Genomic DNA, 21,179 nt, shown 5'->3' on the forward strand with positions numbered 1-21,179 from the left:
GCCTCACAAAAGTGCTAGTACTTTGATGTTGACAGCTTACTCTGAGGGATCCTAAGGCAAGGATTCAAACAGAAATGTAATAGCCAAGCCGACTGGATCTTTATTTCAGTAGGTTAGCTCATTTTCCTCCTAGTAGGAAAATCTTGAGAAACCAAAACAGTACCAAAAGGCTGCCTTCATAAAAGGAAATAGTGGGGCTATTCTAGATGAGTATGATCAACAACTTTGAAAGATTAGGTCTTCCAAAAGAATGCTGATGAATGCCCAGGGCCTCACCAGCAGATACATCTCTGTTTTCCAATACAACTTTCTGCAGTGATGGAAAAGCTCCTTCTGCTCTGTCCAATGTGTAGCACTAGCCACATATGGCTGTTGAGGGCTTGAAATGTGGCGACTCTGATCGAGGAACTGAATGTTTAGTTTTAGTTTAATTTTAATTTAAAACTGGTCATTGATTCAGTTATTGGAAAACCTTTAAATATGTTTGGAACAACTTGGCTACTCAAACCTATTTTTTCAAGTGTAAATTTTATGAAATCTAAATACAGATGTATTTCTAATGAAAATTTTGTTTCTAAATTGAGCTGTGTGAAATACACAGCAGATTTCAAAGATTAAGTATGAAAAAAAGAACTCAAAATACTTCACTAGTACTTTTTTAATATTATTACATGCTGAGATGGTAATATTATAGATATATTGGGCAAAATAAAATATATTAAAATTAATCTCACTATGACTTTTTTTTTACTTTCTTTACTATGACTTTTAGAAAATTCAAAATGATAAATGTGGCTTATGTTACATTCCTATTGGACAGCGTCAGTATGCACACAATAAATGTTCTTTAAATGCAGGAAGAGAAGGACCAAGTAAACTCTTGCCTCCTTCCAATCCAATTTCCCTTCAGTAGGGATTTTTTTTTTGGAATAATGCAGGTCTAATCAAGTCACACATTCCCCAACACAAACACTGACAACATTTTATTGACCCACCTCTGTTCTTGGCATAAAACAGCCAATCCCCAATTTGTTCTCTAGGGCTTAGCAGAGCTAGACTGACCTCCCCAACCTGGTCTCAAACCAGACACACTAAACACCTTTGATTCCTTGACCTGGCAGCCTTCTTCCTGCCTCAGGGCCTTTTCACAGCACATCCCCCAATCTTTATGCCCCCACTATTATCTCTTTTCCCTTCAGATCGCTGCTCAATCCTCACTGCCTCAGGGAAGGCTTTCCTGCCTCCTAGAGAAGGGGATTTCCTCTCTTTACAGCCTACTTCTTCAAAGCATTCACTATAGTTATAATTGCACGTTCTTAGTGATTCTTTTTCTTTAAGGAATTTTTATTTATTTATTTATTTTAAGATTTTATTTATTTATTTGACAGAGAGAGAGAGAGAGAGGACAAGCAGGCAGAGGGAGGGAGAAGCAGGCTCCCCACTGAGCAGAGGGCCAGATGTGGGGCTTGATCCCAAGACTCTGGGATCATGACCTGAGCTGAAGGCAGCTGCTTAACCGACTGAGCCACCCAGGCGCCCCTGTTAGTGATTCTTTGATGAGTGTCCTTTTCCTTCACTAGACTGCAGCTCCTTGAGGAATTTGTCTGATTTTGCTCACCACTATGTCCTCAGCACTTAACATCACAGTGCTTGAACAAATTAGGAAGTTAATAAGTATTTGCCCAATGAACAAATGAACAAACTGATCTGGACATCCTCTGCCCTACACCACTGTGGAGAAATAGACAAATTCTTTACTCTCCTCCTTTTTGTAATCAATATTTATTAACAGGCACAAAAAGCATCATTTTAGAGCCCAGCACCTTCTCAGGGTCGACCCACTGTTCTTTCCTGGGTGAGAAGAATTCATGCATGGTCAGCCAGGAAGGGCTGCATTCTAAATCAGTAAATAGGGAGACACCCTTAGCATTTAGCTGAGATCAAAGCAGCCCTATCAGTAAGTAACACGTTGGAAAGCCATTTCCGGGCCAGGTTGGGCAGATTGTCCCTGCTGACTAATTTCATTTAGGAGAGTTGGTTCTCAGTTCATGGTGCATTCTGTTTGAAGAGAGCAGCTCCTTGGGCACTGACTGCTCGGCCTGTTTTAGCTACTTTTAAATTAATTTTCAGTCTGTGGGGTTATTAAAATGTTTCATTTGTATCCAAAGTATTGGTATGTAATTCAATCATTTTGTTTCCCTGCTGAAGAATGCATCTCTAGTAAAGTCCCCACTGCCACTGAGTCATGGTGTAAGGAGGTAAGAGCATGGAGTCTAGGGGCAGACTGCCTGTGTTCACACCCTGGCTCCACTCACTGTGAGAACCTAGGCACTGCTTAACCAAACTAGGCCTCAGTTTCCTCATCTGTAAAATGGGGATGATAAAATAGTACTTACCCCATAGGATAGGGCAGTGGAAGGATTGAATGAGATAAAATAAAATGCTGAGGGTAGCGTCTGGCACGTAGTGAGCAATCATTAGATGTTAGTTGTTATTAACAGAGCAAACCAGTCTCTCTGAGCAGTGCCTGCCTGCCTGCTTAGGCTCACTGCTCCACCATTTCACCTCACACGTGATGTTCTGCCAACATTGAATGGCTTGAAGTTTCTAATGCTCACCATGTGTATTTGTTTAATTCTATTTCAGATCAAACATATGTCAGTTCAACCATTAATACACACATCCCCAACTTAATAACTTTTTTATTTTATGGTGGTGCAAAAGCAATAGACATTCAGTAAAAACCATATTTTAAATTGTGATCTTTTCCCAGGCTGGTGCTGTCTGGTACTATCCTCTTTCATGATGCTGGGCAGCCATAGCAAGCCACAGCTCCCAGTCAGCCACACCATCACCAGGGTCAGCAACCTATACAACTTATAACCATTCTGCTCCCATATAACCATTCTATTTTTCACTTCCAGTACTATACCCAATACATTTAATGAGAGAGCCAAGATTTTGTGTTAAATGATTTTGCCCAACTATAGGCTCATGTGAGTGTTCTGAGCATGTTTAAGGTGGGCTAGGCTAAGCTGTGATGTCTGGTAGGTTAGGTATATTAAATGCATTTATGATATTTAATGTATTAAATATAAATATCAGCTTACAATATTTTCAATTTAGGATGGGTTTATTGGGATGTAACCTCACTGTAAGTTAAGGAATTCTGCACTCAGTCCACCTCTTCCAGGAGCCTACCCTTCTTGCCCTCGCCTGCCCTGTTAGACACCTGTCTTCTCTGTCTCCCTCTATCACTGCATGCACCTGAGTGGGCTATAATTGACTGTGAGCTTCTTGCAGAGAGGACATGTGTCCTATTCATCTTTGTAGTTAGCATTGTGCTTGGCATCAAATAGACTTCCACTAGCCGTTAGCTGAATACAGGCACATGTCATAAATTAATGAAAACTCTTACAGAAGGATAATTGGGAGCATTCGTCTATCAAACATTTTGGTGAGAAATTGTTGTTCTACATAAAAGTGAGCGCAAGGCTTAAAATGATTCCACTTTTCCCTGGTCTTTTTTTTTTTTTTCTAGGTTTATTTTAGAATATGTTCATAGTGAGTTAGAGAAGTTCGGATTCATTCCTATTTTGTGTTTAGCTCCTCAATTGCCTTGTAATGACAATATAATTGTAGCAAGTGTTATAAAATATCTTGTCCCCTCCTGCCCCCCATGTAGACTTAGTCACTAACAGGTGCTTTTTTAAAGAAACAAAATTTAAATATACTATATATTATTTAAAAGTAACATCTGCTATGCAAAACCCTATAATTAAACTACCAAAAAATAGTATTTTTGTTCTAAAAATCCTTTTGATTATCAACTGAAATACTTCTTAAAGAAGTATTTTAGGAAAGCGATCTTAACAATGGATCCTCTGTGCATGCCAGTTTGAAAATTGCTGTTAGGTAATACCTAAGATTCTGCAAAACTGAAATTGGAATAAGATATTATGAATTTATCTTCATTTCTCTTCCACTAACCCCTCTTTCCAATCCTATTACTTTGCTCCTCACATCTAGATTTTTCGCTAAGACTCTCCTCTCTTCTATCCCTCTTTTTCTCTTCCAAAAGCAGTAAATGATAGACACGTGAGACCTGGCTTGTGGTCCCCACTAGATGTAGAGCTCTGTCAGGTCAGAACTTGGGCTTATTCTCCACTGAAGCCCCAGCACAAAACCCCCTAACCGGGCGCCTGGGTGGCTCAGATGGTTAAACGTCTGCCTTCAGCTCGGGTCATGATCCCAGAGTCCTGGGATCAAGTCCCGCATCGGGCTCCCTGCTCCTTGGGAGCCTGCTTCTCCCTCTGCCTCTCTCTCGCTCTCTCTCTCTCTGTGTCTCTCATGAATAAATAAATAAAATCTTTAAAAAAAAAAAACAAAAAAAACCCTCCAGAACACCTTTAAAAAAAAAACAAAAACCCCTAACCCCCCAGAAACATAGAAATAGACCCACACACACCTACACATCTCATATAGGACCTACGTCTGCAGAAGGACAAACTTTTCAATAAATGGTACTGGAGCAATTGAATATCCATATTTGAAAAAAATGAAATGTGACCTCTGACCTTGAACATGACACATAATCAATTACAAGTGGAATATAAATCTAAATGTGCACGATGAGGGGCGCCTGGGTGCTGCATCAGTTAAGTGTCTGACTCTTGGTTTCGGCTCAGGTCGTGATCTCAGGGTCATGAAATTGGGCTCTGCGCTCATGGTGGAGTCTGCTTAAGGAGTCTCTCTCTCTCCCTCTGCTCTTCCCCTCCCCCCATCTCTATCTCAAAATAAGTAAATAAATCTTAAAAAAATAATAAATGTGCAAGATGAAACAAAATGCTTCCAGCAGGTAATATTAAAGAATATCTTCATGATCCCAGGGTAGGAAAGGATTTCTTGATAGGAAAAATATATTAATCATAAAGGAAATATTGATAAATTCAATTTATTAAAACTACAACCCACAAAGGACTAGCATTAAGTACATAAACAATTCCTGCAAATTTATAAGAAAAACACAGAGAACTCAAAAAGGAAAGTTGGCAAAAGATTTGAACAAGCACTTCACAAATTAGGACAAGTAAATATGAAAAGGTATTCAACCTCATTAGTAACCTGAAAAACACAAATCAAAACTCCATTGACATACTATTTATAACCTCACTGGATGGGCAAACATGGGAAAATCTAATACTACCACCTATATGGGCAGGAGTTCTCACACACTGCCGATGAAACTTTAAATAGTACAACCACTGGGGAAAATAATTTTTGAATTACCCACTAATTCTGTAGAAATGCATGCTCCCTTTGATACAATAATTGCACTCATAGGTTAGATCCTTAATGTGTTCATGCACATTTGTAGCAGGAAATATGCACAAGCATGTTCACAGTAGCCCTTTAGTAATAGCCCCTAACTCTGGATAATCCAATGTCCATCAAAAGTAGAGTGGATTAATAAAATGCGGTACACTCACACAATGAAATGCTAGATAGCAAAGAGTAAACAAAGTAGTTACACGGATGGATCTCAAAATGTAATGTTGTAGAAAAGAAGCCAAAACACAAAACAATTCATACTATATGATTCCATTTCTACAAAGGTCGTAATATAGCAAAGAATTCATTCTGTATGAATATATGTATGTGTGTATTATATATATAGGTTTGAATATATTTGTATACAAAATTTGTAATATATAAAATAATTCATATTATCATATAAAGGTCATAATCAAGGGGGTAAACATTATAAAGAACAGAAATTATTACCATAAAAATCAAGAGAGTGGTTACCTCTGGGGGCAGGGGAAGAAGGTGGATGTGACATACGGGATAAACAAGGGGCTTCTGGAGTGCTGGCAATGTTCTCTATCCTGACCTAGATGTTAGTTTGTTAAATGGTCACATTTATGTTCTATGAATTTTTCTGTAATATGTTTCACAATGAAAAGGAGAAATGGGGAGAAGGAAAAAGAAAAAAAGGAGAAATAAAAATCAGCTAAACAAAATAAACATAATTTTGCTTATATTCCACCAAAATATAGACTATTCAGTCTAATATAGTCTCTTTAGTCAATAATGTATATAGCATTGTTCATTGGTTGTTTATATAAGCAGTTGAGACGCTCGCTGAGACAGAATTCCATGCTTTTTCAATGCACTTGAAGTGTTTGCTTACAAATGGTCTTTTCGGGTGTGTGTTCAAAAGTAGAAAGAAACCCTGTGCTCCTTCGCCCTAAGTTTTTAGCCTTTCTTCTGAACACAGTGAGATCCTGATTTAAAGCCAACTTGCATTACAGGAAATGCTACGAAATCACATACCAGCATGAGCGTCTGGCTGTGTACGTGTGTGCCTCAGTGCATGCTCTGTGCGCAGGCCCCACACTAAGACCTTCATCTCTTGACAACTTTACCTCATAGATTAGATAACTACAGAAGGGGGGCGGTGGTTAGAAACTTGTAAGGTGACATAGCTCAGAAATGGTGAAGCAGGGACCATTCCTCAGGTCTGGCTGGCTACTAACCCCAGGCATCCTCTCGGGATCTTACTCATCAGGCTACACCACCTAACACACTCTCAGAGTCACAGAGATTCTGTCGTCAGTCTCCTCTGAACATTCCCCCTGGGTCCATCTGTGCACTTCCTAGTAAAAGTCTGTTTAACCAAAAACCCCCACCCTCCGTATCTGATCACCCTTGATACCTGATGGGGTTTCTCATCCTCCCCAATGACCCAACTGAGGTCTGGTCATCCTGATCTACCTTCAGCAAAAATCCTGTTAGGTCTGTTTAACCAAAACCACCTTTCCCCTTGATGTCTCTTCCTAGTAATTTCACATCCACTGGCCCCCTCACTGACTATAAATTCACACTTGCCCATGCTCTACTCCGAGTTGAGCCCAATCTCTCTCCTCTACTGCAAAATTCATTGCAGTGGTCCCTGTATCTATTGCGATGGTCCGCTTCCCTTGAATAAAGCCTTAGGAAGGGAAGACACTGCTGGGGGTTAGCTCTGAAAAAGTGGAGAGCCATTTCTCCATTTCCATTGAAGATTGTTAGCAGCTTTTGATGGACCAGGAAAACCTAAGTGCCCAGCTGTCATCTCTTAAGGATTTTTGAAGAAATCCTATGCTGAATCCTTTTGAAAGGCAAAAGATCAGCCCTCAATCCACCCAATTTTGCAAACCCTCTGGATTGGGTTTACTTGCAATAAACTCAGTTATTCCTCTGCCATCCAACAGGGGGCACCCTTTAACTGATTTTCTTTTTTTTTTTTTTTAAACATAAGTGGTTGCTTGAGTGGGTGTGTCCAACAGCATGAGAGAAGAAACAGCAAAAGTAAAATTAAAAAAAAAAACAACCCATGGGGCGCCTGGGTGGCTCAGTTGGTTAAGCAGCTGCCTTCGGCTCAGGTCATGATTCCAGGGTCCTGGGATCGAGCCCCGCATCGGGCTCCCTGCTCGGCGGGAAGCCTGCTTCTCCCTCTCCCACTCCCCCTGCTTGTGTTCCCTCTTTCTCTGTCTCTCTCTCTCTGTCAATTAAATAAATAAAATCTTTAAAAAAAAAAAAAACCCTAAGTAAAGTTTTAAAACTCCATGAAGCTCAGAAAAGAATGAAAAGGAGTGGCGGAAAACCAATCAATTCGGCTTCACGATTTTTGGCTAAAAGGCAGCAGTGTCCTGGTGGTCTCCTGACCTGGCCGCATTTATTAGCGCCAACTCACTTCGGTTTCATTTGTTGCACATAATCATTTTTAGTTGAGGTATATGGTCCTTTTCACTTCCACATTTCCCAATTCATAAGCGGGTGCCGGCGGCACGGCGGGGGCCCCCGGGAGCTGGGGTGTCAATTTACACGCAGCCTTCAGTACAGGATCCGTCAGAGATCCACCCATTTGCCTTTCCGCCTGCGCTCGGGACTGAAGAAATCTGCCTTCTTCCCCACCCCACCCCCGCCACCCCCCGCTCCCCGCCACCACCACGCCCTTCCCCTGCGGTGCGGCGCGCCCGGTGCCCCAGCTCAGACTCCGCTCAACTCCGTTTGCTGGAACTTGCTTTCTGCCCAGGAAGAGCCATGCTTCGGGTGATAGTGGAATCTGCCAGCAATATCCCTAAAACGAAATTTGGGAAACCGGATCCTATTGTTTCTGTGGTTTTTAAGGGTAAGGAAAGTTTTCTTCTTTTTCTCAGGTCCTGTTGTGGAATGTGAAGCCTCGTGGGTCACACCCTTTGACACTAAAGCGAAGCCTCTCTGGCTTTTGCTAGTGTGTTACCTGTGCAGGTGAGGGAAGAGGACCCATTTCCGTGGAAGGCATTTCATTACTCCCCAGGGTTTTGAGACTCATTGAGTGACCGGAAGTTTTAACTCTAATAATGTGATTTCTGTAAGCCCGTGTAGGGAAAAATTTGTTGATCCTCCAGTTTTAAGTCTCAAAAAGGCCTCTGTTGGTTCAAAGTAAGTTTCGGCAGTCTTGTATGCATTTTTATTGTCTCTGTTTTCAAGAAATGGGTGACAGAGGGAAAAGTGTAGTTGCGTTGTTCCAGGTACCATTACTCCATAAAACAGCCCACTCACTGCTCCTTCCTCACCGGATTTCTGGGAGCTGGGGTGAGGTTATTATTTCGGATTAGTTTGTTTTCATGTTGTTTTGTGCCGTTTTGTAATTGTTCTTCATCTCTCCAAACTTGGAGAGTGTGTGTTCCATAGCTTTTAAATTGCTCATAGAGGAAAGAGCTCCGAACAAAGCAAGTCTGTGGTTGGGCATCTACTTCGGTCTTGCTGAATAACTTTGGGCAAGTGACCTCATTTCTCTGGATGTCAGTTCTCTTTTCTGTAAAAACAGTGAGGAGGGTTTAGATTAGATCATCTTTACAAGGCCTACTGTAATTCCAAAAGTGTATTCTTTTATGACACTGGATTGCAGTGGAGGATGGGAGTGGCTAGTGTGACGGCTTACTCCCAGGCATTGTAGGTGATCCCAGTTTGGGCCTGGGAGATGTGTCTAAATCTGAGTTCAGGAGCTTTATCATTTTCTGTTTGTCCAAGGTCACTGGTAGATTGCCAGCTCACCTCTGGCGGGAGGGATGAGAGCCAGAAGGGAAGACAGAGAAAGTAGGAGCCTTGGGGCGCCTGGGTGGCTCAGGCGTTAAGCATCTGCCTTTGGCTCAGGTCATGATCCCAGGGTCCTGGCATCGAGCCCCACATCGAGCCCCACATCGAGCCCCACACAGGGCTCCCTGCTCGGCGGGAAGCCTGCTTCTCCCTCTCCCACTCCCCCTGCTTGTGTTCCCTCTCTCACTGTGTCTCTCTCTGTCAAATAAATAAATAAAATCTTAAAAAAAATAAAAAGAAAGTAGGAGCCTTGATGGGCAAGAGGTTCCTGACCACACCTTGAACGTTTTTCTCTTCCTCCAGGAACCAACTACTTCTCCCTTCTAGTTTCTGGTATATCTATGCCTTTCTCCTTTCTTTTGTCTATTTTATCTATTTCTCTTATCAAAACTTTATAAGGATGAGCAAGAAAATGAAAGAAATGAAACCCAAAGCTGTCAGATGGTTGTTTAATTAAAAAAAGAAAAAAGAAAAAAGATTAGAGGGCAAAAGTCCAATTCTTAAAAGACAACGTGATTTGAGAATCCGGTTGGTGAATATCATGTAGTCATGTTATGACAATGTTCACTTGCACATATTAGTTGCCTTTAAGTCTTTTGTTTTTCCTTGAAGTAATTGCATAATAGGGACATAACATGAAAAATTTGTACCTTCACCATTGACATGTAAAGACATGTAAAAATAGATTGGGTTCAACCTGGTGATGTCATTATTTGAGGCAAGTCATACAGATTATAGAGGAATTAGAACTTAACACTGGACTGAAATCTGACTTATATTTTGTCTTCAATGTATATTCAGCATTGGTCAAAACTTTCAAATGACTAAAAATATGCCTGAGGCTATCAATATAAGCACTCAGTGGAAAGTGGAAAACTTCAGTTAAATTGGGCAAATGTAATCTCTCCAAATAATTATATTTACTAGATCATTTAAACTTGAGTCTCTCTTCCAGTCTCCTTTGGTTGTGCAAACTGGGTGGTAAAGTCAGGCAGTCATTCGTCTGACAAGCAACCTGACAGCAGAAACAACTCTGAGCTCAGAGTAGGAAGGCCCAGACTCTGGCTGATATTTCCTAAATGACCCAGATTTACCACCCAGGCCTCCAATTTCTGAGCCGTGGAATCATGGGAACTGATCTCCATGGGGTTCCTTCTGGCTGCAAAATTTTGTCATTTTGTAGTTCCATGTATTGCTCTCACCAAGATGTGGAAGGCAGAGCCAGAGCAGATACCGGAACAGAAATGGCCTATTTTTTGCTGTCAATCTCTTTCATAGTTTTAAACACTAGTGCCGGTGAACCCTTTCCAGGTGTGCCTCCCAGTTTTGACACTGTGTATAATTAAGTAACATTAAGTGCTGACAGAACTGAGGATGCTTATTACAATGATATGTCTATCCAAGGGAGCAGGGAGTAGAGCTGGATGCGCTTCATGGTATGGTGTGGAGGGGTGAAGTGTGGAGAGTAAGAGGTAAAAGGCCCTAAGAGAAGATCAAAAAAAGCCCCCATATTTACTGAAATGTGTAAAATGTTAACCTTTGAGTACATAAAATGGCAAGGTCAGGGCAAAAACCAATTCTCCTCCAACTCCAAGATGGTAGGAAGAATGTCCCAGTGATGGGTGTTAGGGGTGATGACTGTATAGACCCCAAGGCCCCCGTGAGACTGTAGTTATACTGTAGTAGAGAATGTGCTGCACTACCAACCAACTGGTTTAGAGTTCACCTCAGTCTTTTGGGTTCCAGGCTCTCCTAAGTTTGACTACCAAACTTCATAGGACCTGGTAGGAACTAGGAGGATTTGGGAGTTACTGGAGTCCCTATTGAGACAACGTCATGGATGTTTCGCAGTGCAGGAGTAGATTATGAAAACCATGAATCTTATTTGATTTTTCACATCATTGGGGCGCACCAGCTTCTGGAAGCTAGCTCCTAAGGCCAGAGCACTTGCAAGCCAGAGGTGGCCATTCTCTCTTGAGTTCCATGCAGAGAGCCAGGCTGTGAAGCTGAATCTGGCTGAGATGCCTGCAGCTTCTCTCAACTCCAAGACATCATGATGCCTCCAACACAACAGGCTTAAAATTTGTTTAAAAGTAATATTTAAGACATTTTTAAGTAAAAAAATAATGCAATGTAAGAACAAAACAAACAATCCAGAAGGGATTATACAACTCAAAAGTAAAAATCCTCACCACATTCCTCCTATTCTTTCTTTCAAGCCTCTCTTACTACCTAGGAATAACTAGTCAGAAAGGTTTGATTTGGAGTCTTCTTGACTTTTTGCTATCAACGTGGAAGTGGTTACAACAGCTCCTTGTTAGCCGTGTCCCTGCTGCAGTGGACTGGCTCTTACAGTGCATATCTGTGTGAGTGTGTGCACTTCTGAAGGACAGATTCTCTTTTTTGTTGTTACCTTTTTGTGTTGTGGTGTTTTTTGGCTTTTTTCTTTTTTCTCTTAAAGATGGTTTTGGTAGTTATTGCCATGGATTTCCATTTTCCCTTTGGCTTGGCTTTTTTCTTCTTTCTCTTAAAGATGGTTTTGCTGGTTATTGCCATGGATTTCCATTTTCCCTTTGGCTCAACTCTTGCTTTGGTATCAAATCTCTTAGCATTAGATTGATGGAGAGGAAATTTTCTTGCAGTCCTTAATATTGCTATGCTTTTACAATGTGACAACATTGCATTCATATGAAACATCCAGCTCCTAGGGTGCACAGTTGTCCCAACGATAGTATTTTTCTCATTCCATCCTTATGATACTGTCCATTTCATTAGCCAGAATATTCTGTTCTGGTCTTGTGTAGATCATTGACTTGCGAAAGGGCTATTATTCAGATGGTCACCAAATAATTGTCACATTATTACCTATTTTTCCAGATACGTGTTATTTTATTTGGACATGTTTTTGGAGTGAAATCCTAGATATTTCTAGGACCTCCTTTTAAAGAGCTTATCAACTTTGTAGGCTTAAGGAAGCCTCTTGACCTCTCTGAGAACCCTTTCTTTTTCTTCTTTTGAAAAATGGGCGCCTGGGTGGCTCAGTCAGTTAAGCGTGTGCCTTTGGCTCAGGTCATGATCCCAGGGTCCTGGGATCAAGCCCCGCATCGGGTTGCCTGCTTGGCTGGAAGCCTGCTTCTCCCTCTCCCACTTCCCCTGCTTGTGTTCCCTCTCTCGCTGTCTCTCTCTCTCTCTCTCTCTCTCTCTCTCTCTGTCAATTAAATAAATAAATAAAATCTTTAAAAAAAAAAAAGGAGTTTTAATGGCTTATCTGAAAGGGAGTAGATCTGTAGAGATATCCCAAGGCTGGGATTTATGCAATAGAGAATTTTCTGACTATTTTAAGCAAAAAAGCAGTTTACTATTTGAAAATTTACAGTTAAAATTTTTTTAAATAACCTTTTAAGTAAGCAGAAAAGCTATGAAATTCCATTTAAAAAGGATGAAGCATGATGGGGGAAAGATCCAATGGGTCTCATTCACTGTCATCTGTGAAGGCATCTGGGGAGCAGCCCACATGGTGACTTGGTTTATCCAGATACACCATAGAACTAGTCAAGAAGATTCCCACAGGCTCAACTAACAATCATGCCATGGTGATACTCGCATAGAACCACTGTCCTGCATTTACTAAACACTCAAGAAAGCAGAAGTGTTTAATCTACTGAGTCATTTCCCTCACTTCTGAGTACAGAGCTTGGAGAATCACCACCTAAGGAAAGTGGCCCCACTCTATTGAATGAAGCATGGGAGCTCTCAGAGGTATACTTCCCAAAGGCACATTTTACAGGCTGTCAGTCATTTACAAAACCACAAATGCCTTTTAAAAATGAATTAATGTGGTTTGTTTTTCTTCCCCTCTCCTACAACATCTCTTACTTACATGCATGCCCTCAAGGCATACCCAAAGTTCCTGATATTTGCTGGTTTGGGTTTACTGGTGAGTTTCTCCATCCCCATGGGATTTGGCCCTGCCAAAAAGGAATGAGATTTTTATATCCTCTGCAACCCCTAGCATATCGTCGATGTTGAGCATACATTTTAGATGTTGACCATGGAAGCAGAGCTGGCCGGAGATTTGAGACAGCTTAGTGCAAGAAAGTCATTGATTCTTGGTCCTGAAGGGGACCATCAGAAGTATGCCAATCTCCCTTCTTTCAGGAAGAATTAAACTTAATATTCCCGAAGGTGCTTTGTGGATGAAGCTTGGCAAAGGGTCACTTCACACATTCCTTTTTTTTTTTTTTAAAGTTTATTTATTTAAGTAAGCTCTACACCCAACATGGGGCTCGAACTCATGACCCTGAGATCAAGAGTCACATGCTCTTCCAACTGAGCCTGCCAGGCAGCCCTGCACATTCCTGAACACTGAGCATAATCAATTCCTAGCACCTGTTACCAAGGGGCAAATCAGTGTTGTAGTACTTTTTGCATTCTTGATGCTGCAAGGAAAATGTGAAGTTGTTAAGATTTTATGGTGAAAATTAATACATTAACTGTTCAGTGGCCTATAATGCATAATGCATGTGCCATGACATGGCAATGGTTGCCTATCCTTGGTGTAATTTCTATAGAACAACTGTCCTGTTGAGTAGGGGTGTGCTGTGAGTGGCTCCGAACACTCAGAAACAGCTGCTTGGACAACTGGTACCTTAAGCTTTATCAGCTAACTTAGCATTAGGTGTTCGGTTGCAAAGCTATTGGGCATTAGGGTGCAAAGGCCCTGGGCTTTGGAGCCAGGGAGACCTGAATAAAAATCCCATTTCCCATCCTTTACTTCCTATGTGTTCATGAGCAAATGAATTAAAATTTTCGGCTTCGGTGTTCTTAATAATATCTACCTTACAGGGTTGTTTGAGAAGTAAATGAATATACATGTGAAATTGCACATGGGAACCCCTAAACTTCTTTCCCCATTTGATAACATTTGTTTTTATGGAGATCTACAAGCACCAGACAGTACGTGAGGAATAAATCTAGAAAAATATACATAGTGTGGCTTGGTCTCCTAGGCCTAGGAAATCTACTAGTCAGAACACAAGAATGAGAAACAAACCAGAACAGACGTATGGAATTACAACGTAAGAGCAGATGGAAGCAGAATAATCTCTGTGGGGAAGTATCACTTGATTCGGTCTTAAAGGATGAGGAAATTTGACAGAAATGATGGGAAGGAAGACATGCCAGGCTTTGAAACAGCACAGAAAGGCCAGAGAGCCATGGGCTTGTGTGATGACGTTGACAGAGGGTAATCCAGTGTGGTTAAGGATTGCACTTTATTCATAAACATCCAGAGACATTAGGCAGCATTGTGAAGGACAGATTATTTGTACTAGTGAGGGTGACTAAAGAGAAGGTTTACTGGTTGAGGCAAATGCTTTGCAGGGCAGAGGGAGTTTATCCCAGGGCTAGAATGAGAAGGAAGGAGCTAACATAAAAGATACTGAGAGGGCGCCTGGGTGGCTCAGTTGGTTAAGCGACTGCCTTCAGCTCAGGTCATGATCCTGGAGTCCCGGGATCGAGTCCCACATCGGGCTCCCTGCTCAGCAGGGAGTCTGCTTCTTCCTCTGACCCTCTTCCCTCTCGTGCTCTCTATCTCTCATTCTCTCTCAAATAAATAAATAAAACATTTAAAAAAAAAAAAAAAGATACTGAGAAAGCAATCTGACTGAATTAAATGAGTAAGAAAACCACATTGGGCAGGCTCATTGGGCCATCCTTCCTTACACTCTTCTGTGAAATGGGACTCACACTGCCTTCCTCCCAGCCAGGGTGTTCACCCTGCAGGTGAGTACAGGGCTGGGCGGGGTGGCTGTGTGGGGGGCCAGCATAACAGGAGCTACCTGAGACAGGAGGGAGGGTGTCCACGGAGGGTGAGAAGAAGGGCATAGAAATAGAAAGTGACAGGGAAGAAAAATTTTGCTGTTTTCCCAAAGGCCAACGGGGAGCATTTCTAACCAAGCTGAGCGGTGGCCTCATTCACATAAGGTCCCTCTCTCCCTACCCGGTTGGCCTGCCTGAAAGATAAGGTGTCATGGCCGGCAACTGCTTAATTGCAGGGAACACATACCCGCAAGCTTGCTCAAATAAAGTGTGGTTTTGTCTTTTTGTTTTTTCCCCAAAGCTAGAGAGAAATCTCCCAGAATCTAAATCATGGGCTTCACAGGAGCCAGAACTGTGTCCAGCAGGGTGGCGTTCACTCTCACTCCCCCAAGGACTATGGGACGTCATGCCCTTCTTCCTCCCTGCACATGACGTCCGTTTTTCTCTCTGTGCACTGGCTGCCTTCGTGGAATCTCTTAGTCCTGCTGCTCTGCTGTTGGCAGTGTGCATGGGGCTTTGGGTTACTGTGGAGGTGACTTGGTCTGCATTCTCTATCTGCTACAGCCTCAGTGTCTCTTCTTTGAGGGAAAGATACCAGTTGGCTCAGTTTTGGGCAGGTGTTCACCCCTGGTCTAATCAGCTGTGCCAAGGGATACAGACACACAAGACAGGTATCCTAGATGCCCCTACTACACAAGCTGAGCTTTGAGGGCCTAGACCATGAACTACCTGGCCCACCTCCCTCCAGCTGGGGCACTTGCTGCTTTGCCATCTTTAAGTTACTATCTGACCAACCCCACTCCATCCCCTAAAAGAGCCCCCTTCTTTCTGTAATCAACACAATACATGTAAAGTGATAAGCTTTGGACTGGGCAGACTAAGTTTCACTCTTGGGTGTATCATTGGGAGCTAAATATTTTTGATCAACTGTATTTCTGAGCCTTTATTTCTTCATCTATAAAATGAGGAGAATGATACGTACCTCACAGGGAGATCATAAGGATCGACAATGAATAAATATCTAAAACACTATCATAGTGTCTGGCACATAATACAGATCTTCCTTGACTTATGATGGGGTTACATTCCAATAAACCCATGGTAAGTTGAAAACGCATTCAATACATCTCACCTACAGAACATCATAGCTTAGCCCAGCCTAACTTGAACATACTTAAAACACATTGGCCTACATCATCTGGACAAAATCATCCACCACAAAGCCTGTTTTATAATAAAGTATTGAATATCTCATGTAATTTATTGAATACTGTAGTGAAAGTGAAAAACAGAATGGCTGTCTGGGTGCAGAATGGTTGTTAAGTGTATCAGTTGTTTGCCCTTGTGATTGTGTGGGTGATTGGCAGCCGGGGCTCCCTGCCCCTCCCTGCCCTGGCCCAGCACCATGAGAGTATCATACTGCAGAGCGCTAGTCCAGGAAAACATCCAAATTCAAATTTCAAAGTACGTTTCCACTGAATGCAAATTGCTTTTGCACCATCATAAAGTTAAAAAATTAAGTTGTACCATCCCAAGGCAGGGACCATCTGTAGTTGGCAAACACTAGCTTCCTCCCCTTTTTATGTCCCTACTCCTTCCCCCCGACCCACTGCTGGGGCTGGGGCAGGGCATACAAAACCCTGGGGGCCATCTGAGGGGTGGCCCAGGCTTAGATGAAGAAATGGGATGCTTGGTAGCTGTGCTGTACAAGCAGGTGGAAGGCAGAGCCAATGTCTGATTGCGTGAGAGCTCATTGTAACTTCTTGAGCAGGCACGTGATAGGTTCTTTGTTGTTGCTGTTGTTTTAATTGTGGTTAAATGTATATAGCATAAACATTACCATTGTAACCATTTTTAAGTATACAGTTTAGTAGCATTAAGTACCTTCATGTCCGTGTGCTATCATCACCATCTTCAGTCCCCAGAACTTTTTCGTCTTCCCAAACTGAAACTCTGTACTCATTAAACAGTAATTCCTCATCTCCCCATTCCCACCCCTGCCCCTCGCAACTATCATTCTATTTTCTGTCTCTGTGAATTTGACTATCCAGGTACCTCATTTGAGTGAAATCATTCGATATTTGTCCATTTGTGGCTGGCTTATTTCACTTGGCCTACCTCAGGGTTCATCCGTGTTGTAGCAGGTGTCAGAATTTTTTCTTTTGGTAAGGCCATATGTATACGCCACATTTTGTTTATCCATTCATCCATCAATGGGCACTTGGGTTGCTTCACCTTTTGGCTACTGTGAGTAATGAAGCGCTGAACATGGGTGTACAAATACTGTTTTTGAGTTCCTGCTCTCCATTCTTTTGGGCATAAAGCCCAAATTGGAATTCCTGGGTCATGTGGTAATTCTGTGTTTAATGTTTTGAGCCACCACTACACTGTTTTCCATAGTGACGGCATGATTTTACTAACATTCCCACCAGCAATGTACAGGGTTCCAATTTCTCTACATCCTCGACAAACACTTATTTTTCTGGTTTCGTTTTGTTTTGTTTCCATAATGGTCATCCTAATGGATGTGAACATAGTAGATTCTTAGCAACTCTCTGTTGACTTGGATTTCCAACTCCACTTACCTCAGAACTCAGAGTGAGGCTCTCAGCAGTGTAGTCTGCAGCCTCAATGGCCAGCAGCAAGGCGAGCCCTTCTGCGATGGGGTGGGGGGGGGGCAGCAGCAGCCTGAGCAAGGCTGATGACCTGTTAGCCAGTGAAGCCCTGGCCCTGTGATGTCTGTGTGACCAAGGTCACGTGAAGAGCTATAGCAGAGCTGAAGGCAGATGGGAAATAGCCTTGGTCCCCTGCAATGCCAGGCCTTCTGGTTGGTCTGGGCTCCCCAGGGCAGGGCTGGAACCAGAGGTCCTAACAGGTCCCTCCATATTTGTCTCTCCTAACATTGTATACTCTGTGGTTCCTGTGAGAACACACAGTTATATATTTGCTGGCTTACTTGATTTCTGTCTGCCTCCTCCATCGGACAGTAAGCTTCATGAGGTCAGACACTGTCTCTTTCCCCAGCACCTAGCTTAGTGCTTGGCAGGTAGTAGATGAATAATAAGTAGTTACTGAATGAAAGGCTCTAGCTCCTCATCTGATTCACTCTGGTCATGTTACCAGACCAAAGTGGGTCCCCTCTGTTGTGAGTTATAGCAAAGACTACACCATGTGGAGTTGCCTCTCAATGTCACTGGCGTTCGTACAAATAAGGAGATCATGGAAACACTTCCAAAGGCATGGGAGGCTCCTTTTATTAGGGCTTGGGATGAATATTCAGAGGGGGATTTTAACATTATAGTGAAGCTGAGGTAACTGTTGGGCACTTTCTGGTTCATCTGCATACAGATCCTCAAATGTTTCTTTTCCTGTTTCAGCAATTCGTTCATTAGCTTTGCTGAGCGAAATAAGTCAATCAGAAAAAGACATGTATCATATGACCTCACTGATATGAGGAATTCTTAATCTCAGGAAACAAACTGAGGGTTGCTGGGGTGGTGGGGGGTGGGAGGGTTGGGGTGGCTGGGTGATAGACATTGGGGAGGGTAAGTGCTATGGTGAGTGCTGTGAATTGTGTAAGACTGTTGAATCACAGACCTGTGCCCCTGAAACAAATAATACATTATATGTTAAAAAAAAAAGATAGTAGAAAGGGAAAAATGAAGGGGGGGGACATCAGAGGGGGAGACAAACCAGGAGAGACTATGGACTCTGAGAAACAAACTGAGGGTTCTAGAGGGGAGGTGGTGGGAGGATGGGTTAGCCTGGTGATGGGTATTAAAGAGGGCACGTACTGAATGGAGCACTGGGTGTGATAGGCAAACAATGAATCATGGAACCTACATCAAAAACTAATGATGTAATGTATGGTGATTAACATAACAAAATAAAAAAATGTTAAAAAAAATGAAATTGACAGGCAGAAACTTCTGGGAGTTTCCTGGAAGTCAGTCAATTCAGGGGTCAAGGGGTCTCACCGGTGACAGTCAGGTTCTCACAGGCCAGAGGGACCAAATGAGACCAGGACCCTCTGCTCACAAACTACAAAACTGATCTTGAATACTTAAGACTTCAGAGTTTCCACAACTGTTTGGGATCCACTAAGCTGCACCACAAAGGAAGCTGGAAGGCAGGGGAGCCCCAGCTTACCTCTGACCATGATAGTAGGGCTTTGGTCTTATTAATGGCAAGAAACTTCTCTGAATCTCAGTCTTCCCAGCTGTAAAGTGGGTACAAGACTTACGTCCGAAGGTTGTAGAAGTCAAACGAGATGATGTATTTAAGGTGCTTGGACTAAAAATAGGTGTTTACTGGGGGCACCTGGTTGGCTTAGTTGGAAAAGCATGCGACTCCTGATCTTGAGGTTGTGAATTGGAGCCCCACGTTGGGTGTAGAGATTATGAAAAATAAATAAATAAACTTAAAAAAATAGATGTTTGCTCTGACCTGACCTCTTGAAGTTTTTCTCTCTTTGCATGCGGCAAAGTGAAAAATTAGTGGTCTAGGTTAGGGACTAAGGAAGTCAGAAGTTTGCAAATCAAACGAGAACAGCTGATGCCAGACTTTTATGCTCTCCTCTCCCAGGGTGAAGCTACCAATCTAGAAAACAGGTCTAGGTTGGGTGCATATTTTGTCAAAACAACTAGTCCATGTGGTGATACTAAAGCAGAAATTTACTTGTTTTTATTTACTTCATTCGGCAGTCACTTTATTTGTGTGCTCAACTATTTGGATCAGAGCTGTCTCCTGAAATGTTCTAGGATGGGGGAGATGTTCGCGATCTGCCCTGTTCGTAGCCATGAGCCATGTGTGGCTGCTGATCACTGAAATGTGGCCAGTGTCACTTGAGGAACTGAATTTTTAGTATTTTCTAGTTTTCATTGATTTAGATGTACACAGCCGCGTGCGGGCATTATACGGCACAGATAGCGGGAGGGCAGCCACCGCGGGGGGAGGAGTGCGGGTCTTCCTCTCACTCACTGCTGCCCAGTGTCTCCGTACCTCAGTTGTCCCATCTACGAAATGGGCATGGTAACAGTCCCCACCTCAGAGTGTAGTTGGGAGGATCAGCATGAGGAAAAGGAAAGCACATACAGAGAAAATGCTGTAAGCGTTCGTTGCTACTCAGGTCTTCGGGAGATTCTGGCTTGGGGCGGGGGCGGGGCGGGGGCAGCCTGAGTACCAACCGCTTGCTACACCACCACCACCATTTATGAAACCCTAACATTGTCTTCAATATTGTCTTATTTAATCCTCATGGGCATTTTGAGGGAGTAGGTCTTACTACCATCCTCATTTTACGCATGGAGAAACAGAGGCAGGGACCAGTCAGGATTCAGCTCAGGACTGTCTGATTCCAGAGTCTCCCATGTGCGTTCCCTGAGGTCAACATGGGTAAAGAGGTAACACACAACGTCTGCCTAAAACAAGTCAAATTACGGATGCTCTCTTTCCACTCTGAGTGGATTGAGTTGCTCAGTGTGTGGGGATCATTTGGACCCAAGCTGAGAGAGGAAGAACAGATACCAAGAACACAAGAACTTAAAAAGAAGAAGAAAAACAAAATGCAGCCTTCCAGGGGTGAGTTTCCACAGGGTAATGAAAGTCTTTATGACTTGCTGTGACTCAGAAGCCCAGAGCTATCCTAGCTTAGCGGTGAATCATTCCTCTGATAATCGAGTCAGAGCCATTTTATTAGTGGAGACTAAAACTCTAATGTATTGCATGAAAACTATTAAAAATCTAATATTTGAGTGGCAGGGAGAGTCTCCATTACCTCCCCTGCGATCCCAATAGCACAACTTACAAATTAAAAAAAAAAAAATCCTTTTCCTTATCTGTGTTTCATGATTAAAAAATAAACAGTTTTCTTTTTGCTTCCCTCTCCTCATGGTTGGAATCACTGCCTGGACAGTCCTGTCTCCCACCCTTCTCTCATTTACGGTCGTGCCTCCCTACTGCTTCTCTCAAACATAAATTCATTCAACAAATATTGATCCAGAGTGGACTCTGTCAGGCTCTGCACTCAGCACTGCAGATCAGGTCAGGAACTAGCCAGACTTGCCCCTGCCCGCACGCAGCTCACGGTCCAGCTGTAAACCCAGTGAGAGGTCAGTGAATTCAGAGTTCAGCGAGTTTAAACTCCCGGAAAGTTTGACTTTTTTTTTTTTTTTTTTTTTTGTATTTCATTATTTGCAGATTATGTTGATGATGAGAGCTAGTAAGTGCACCAG

At 42.6% G+C, this 21,179-nt stretch overlaps 1 protein-coding gene across 4 annotated transcripts in view; it reads left to right on the top strand.

Annotated features, from left to right (window-relative positions):
• Window positions 1-7,963: 7,963 nt before the first annotated feature.
• Window positions 7,964-21,179, top strand: part of MYOF (myoferlin) — a 151,309-nt gene continuing 138,093 nt past the window's right edge. For 3 of the 4 annotated variants that reach the window (XM_025880474.2, XM_073904435.1, XM_025880476.2), the window contains exon 1: window positions 7,965-8,176. In XM_025880474.2, the coding sequence (XP_025736259.1) occupies window positions 8,089-8,176 (88 nt within the window). In that variant the 5' untranslated portion in view covers window positions 7,965-8,088. Of the gene's footprint in view, window positions 8,177-21,179 lie in introns of all 4 variants that reach the window. The other variant, XM_073904436.1, reaches the window with a different exon arrangement.

The sequence above is a fragment of the Callorhinus ursinus genome, unplaced genomic scaffold, assembly GCF_003265705.2.
Source record: "Callorhinus ursinus isolate GAN/ISIS: 27379988/994484 unplaced genomic scaffold, GSC_fseal_2.0 scaffold20, whole genome shotgun sequence".
NCBI classification, from domain to species: domain Eukaryota; kingdom Metazoa; phylum Chordata; class Mammalia; order Carnivora; family Otariidae; genus Callorhinus; species Callorhinus ursinus.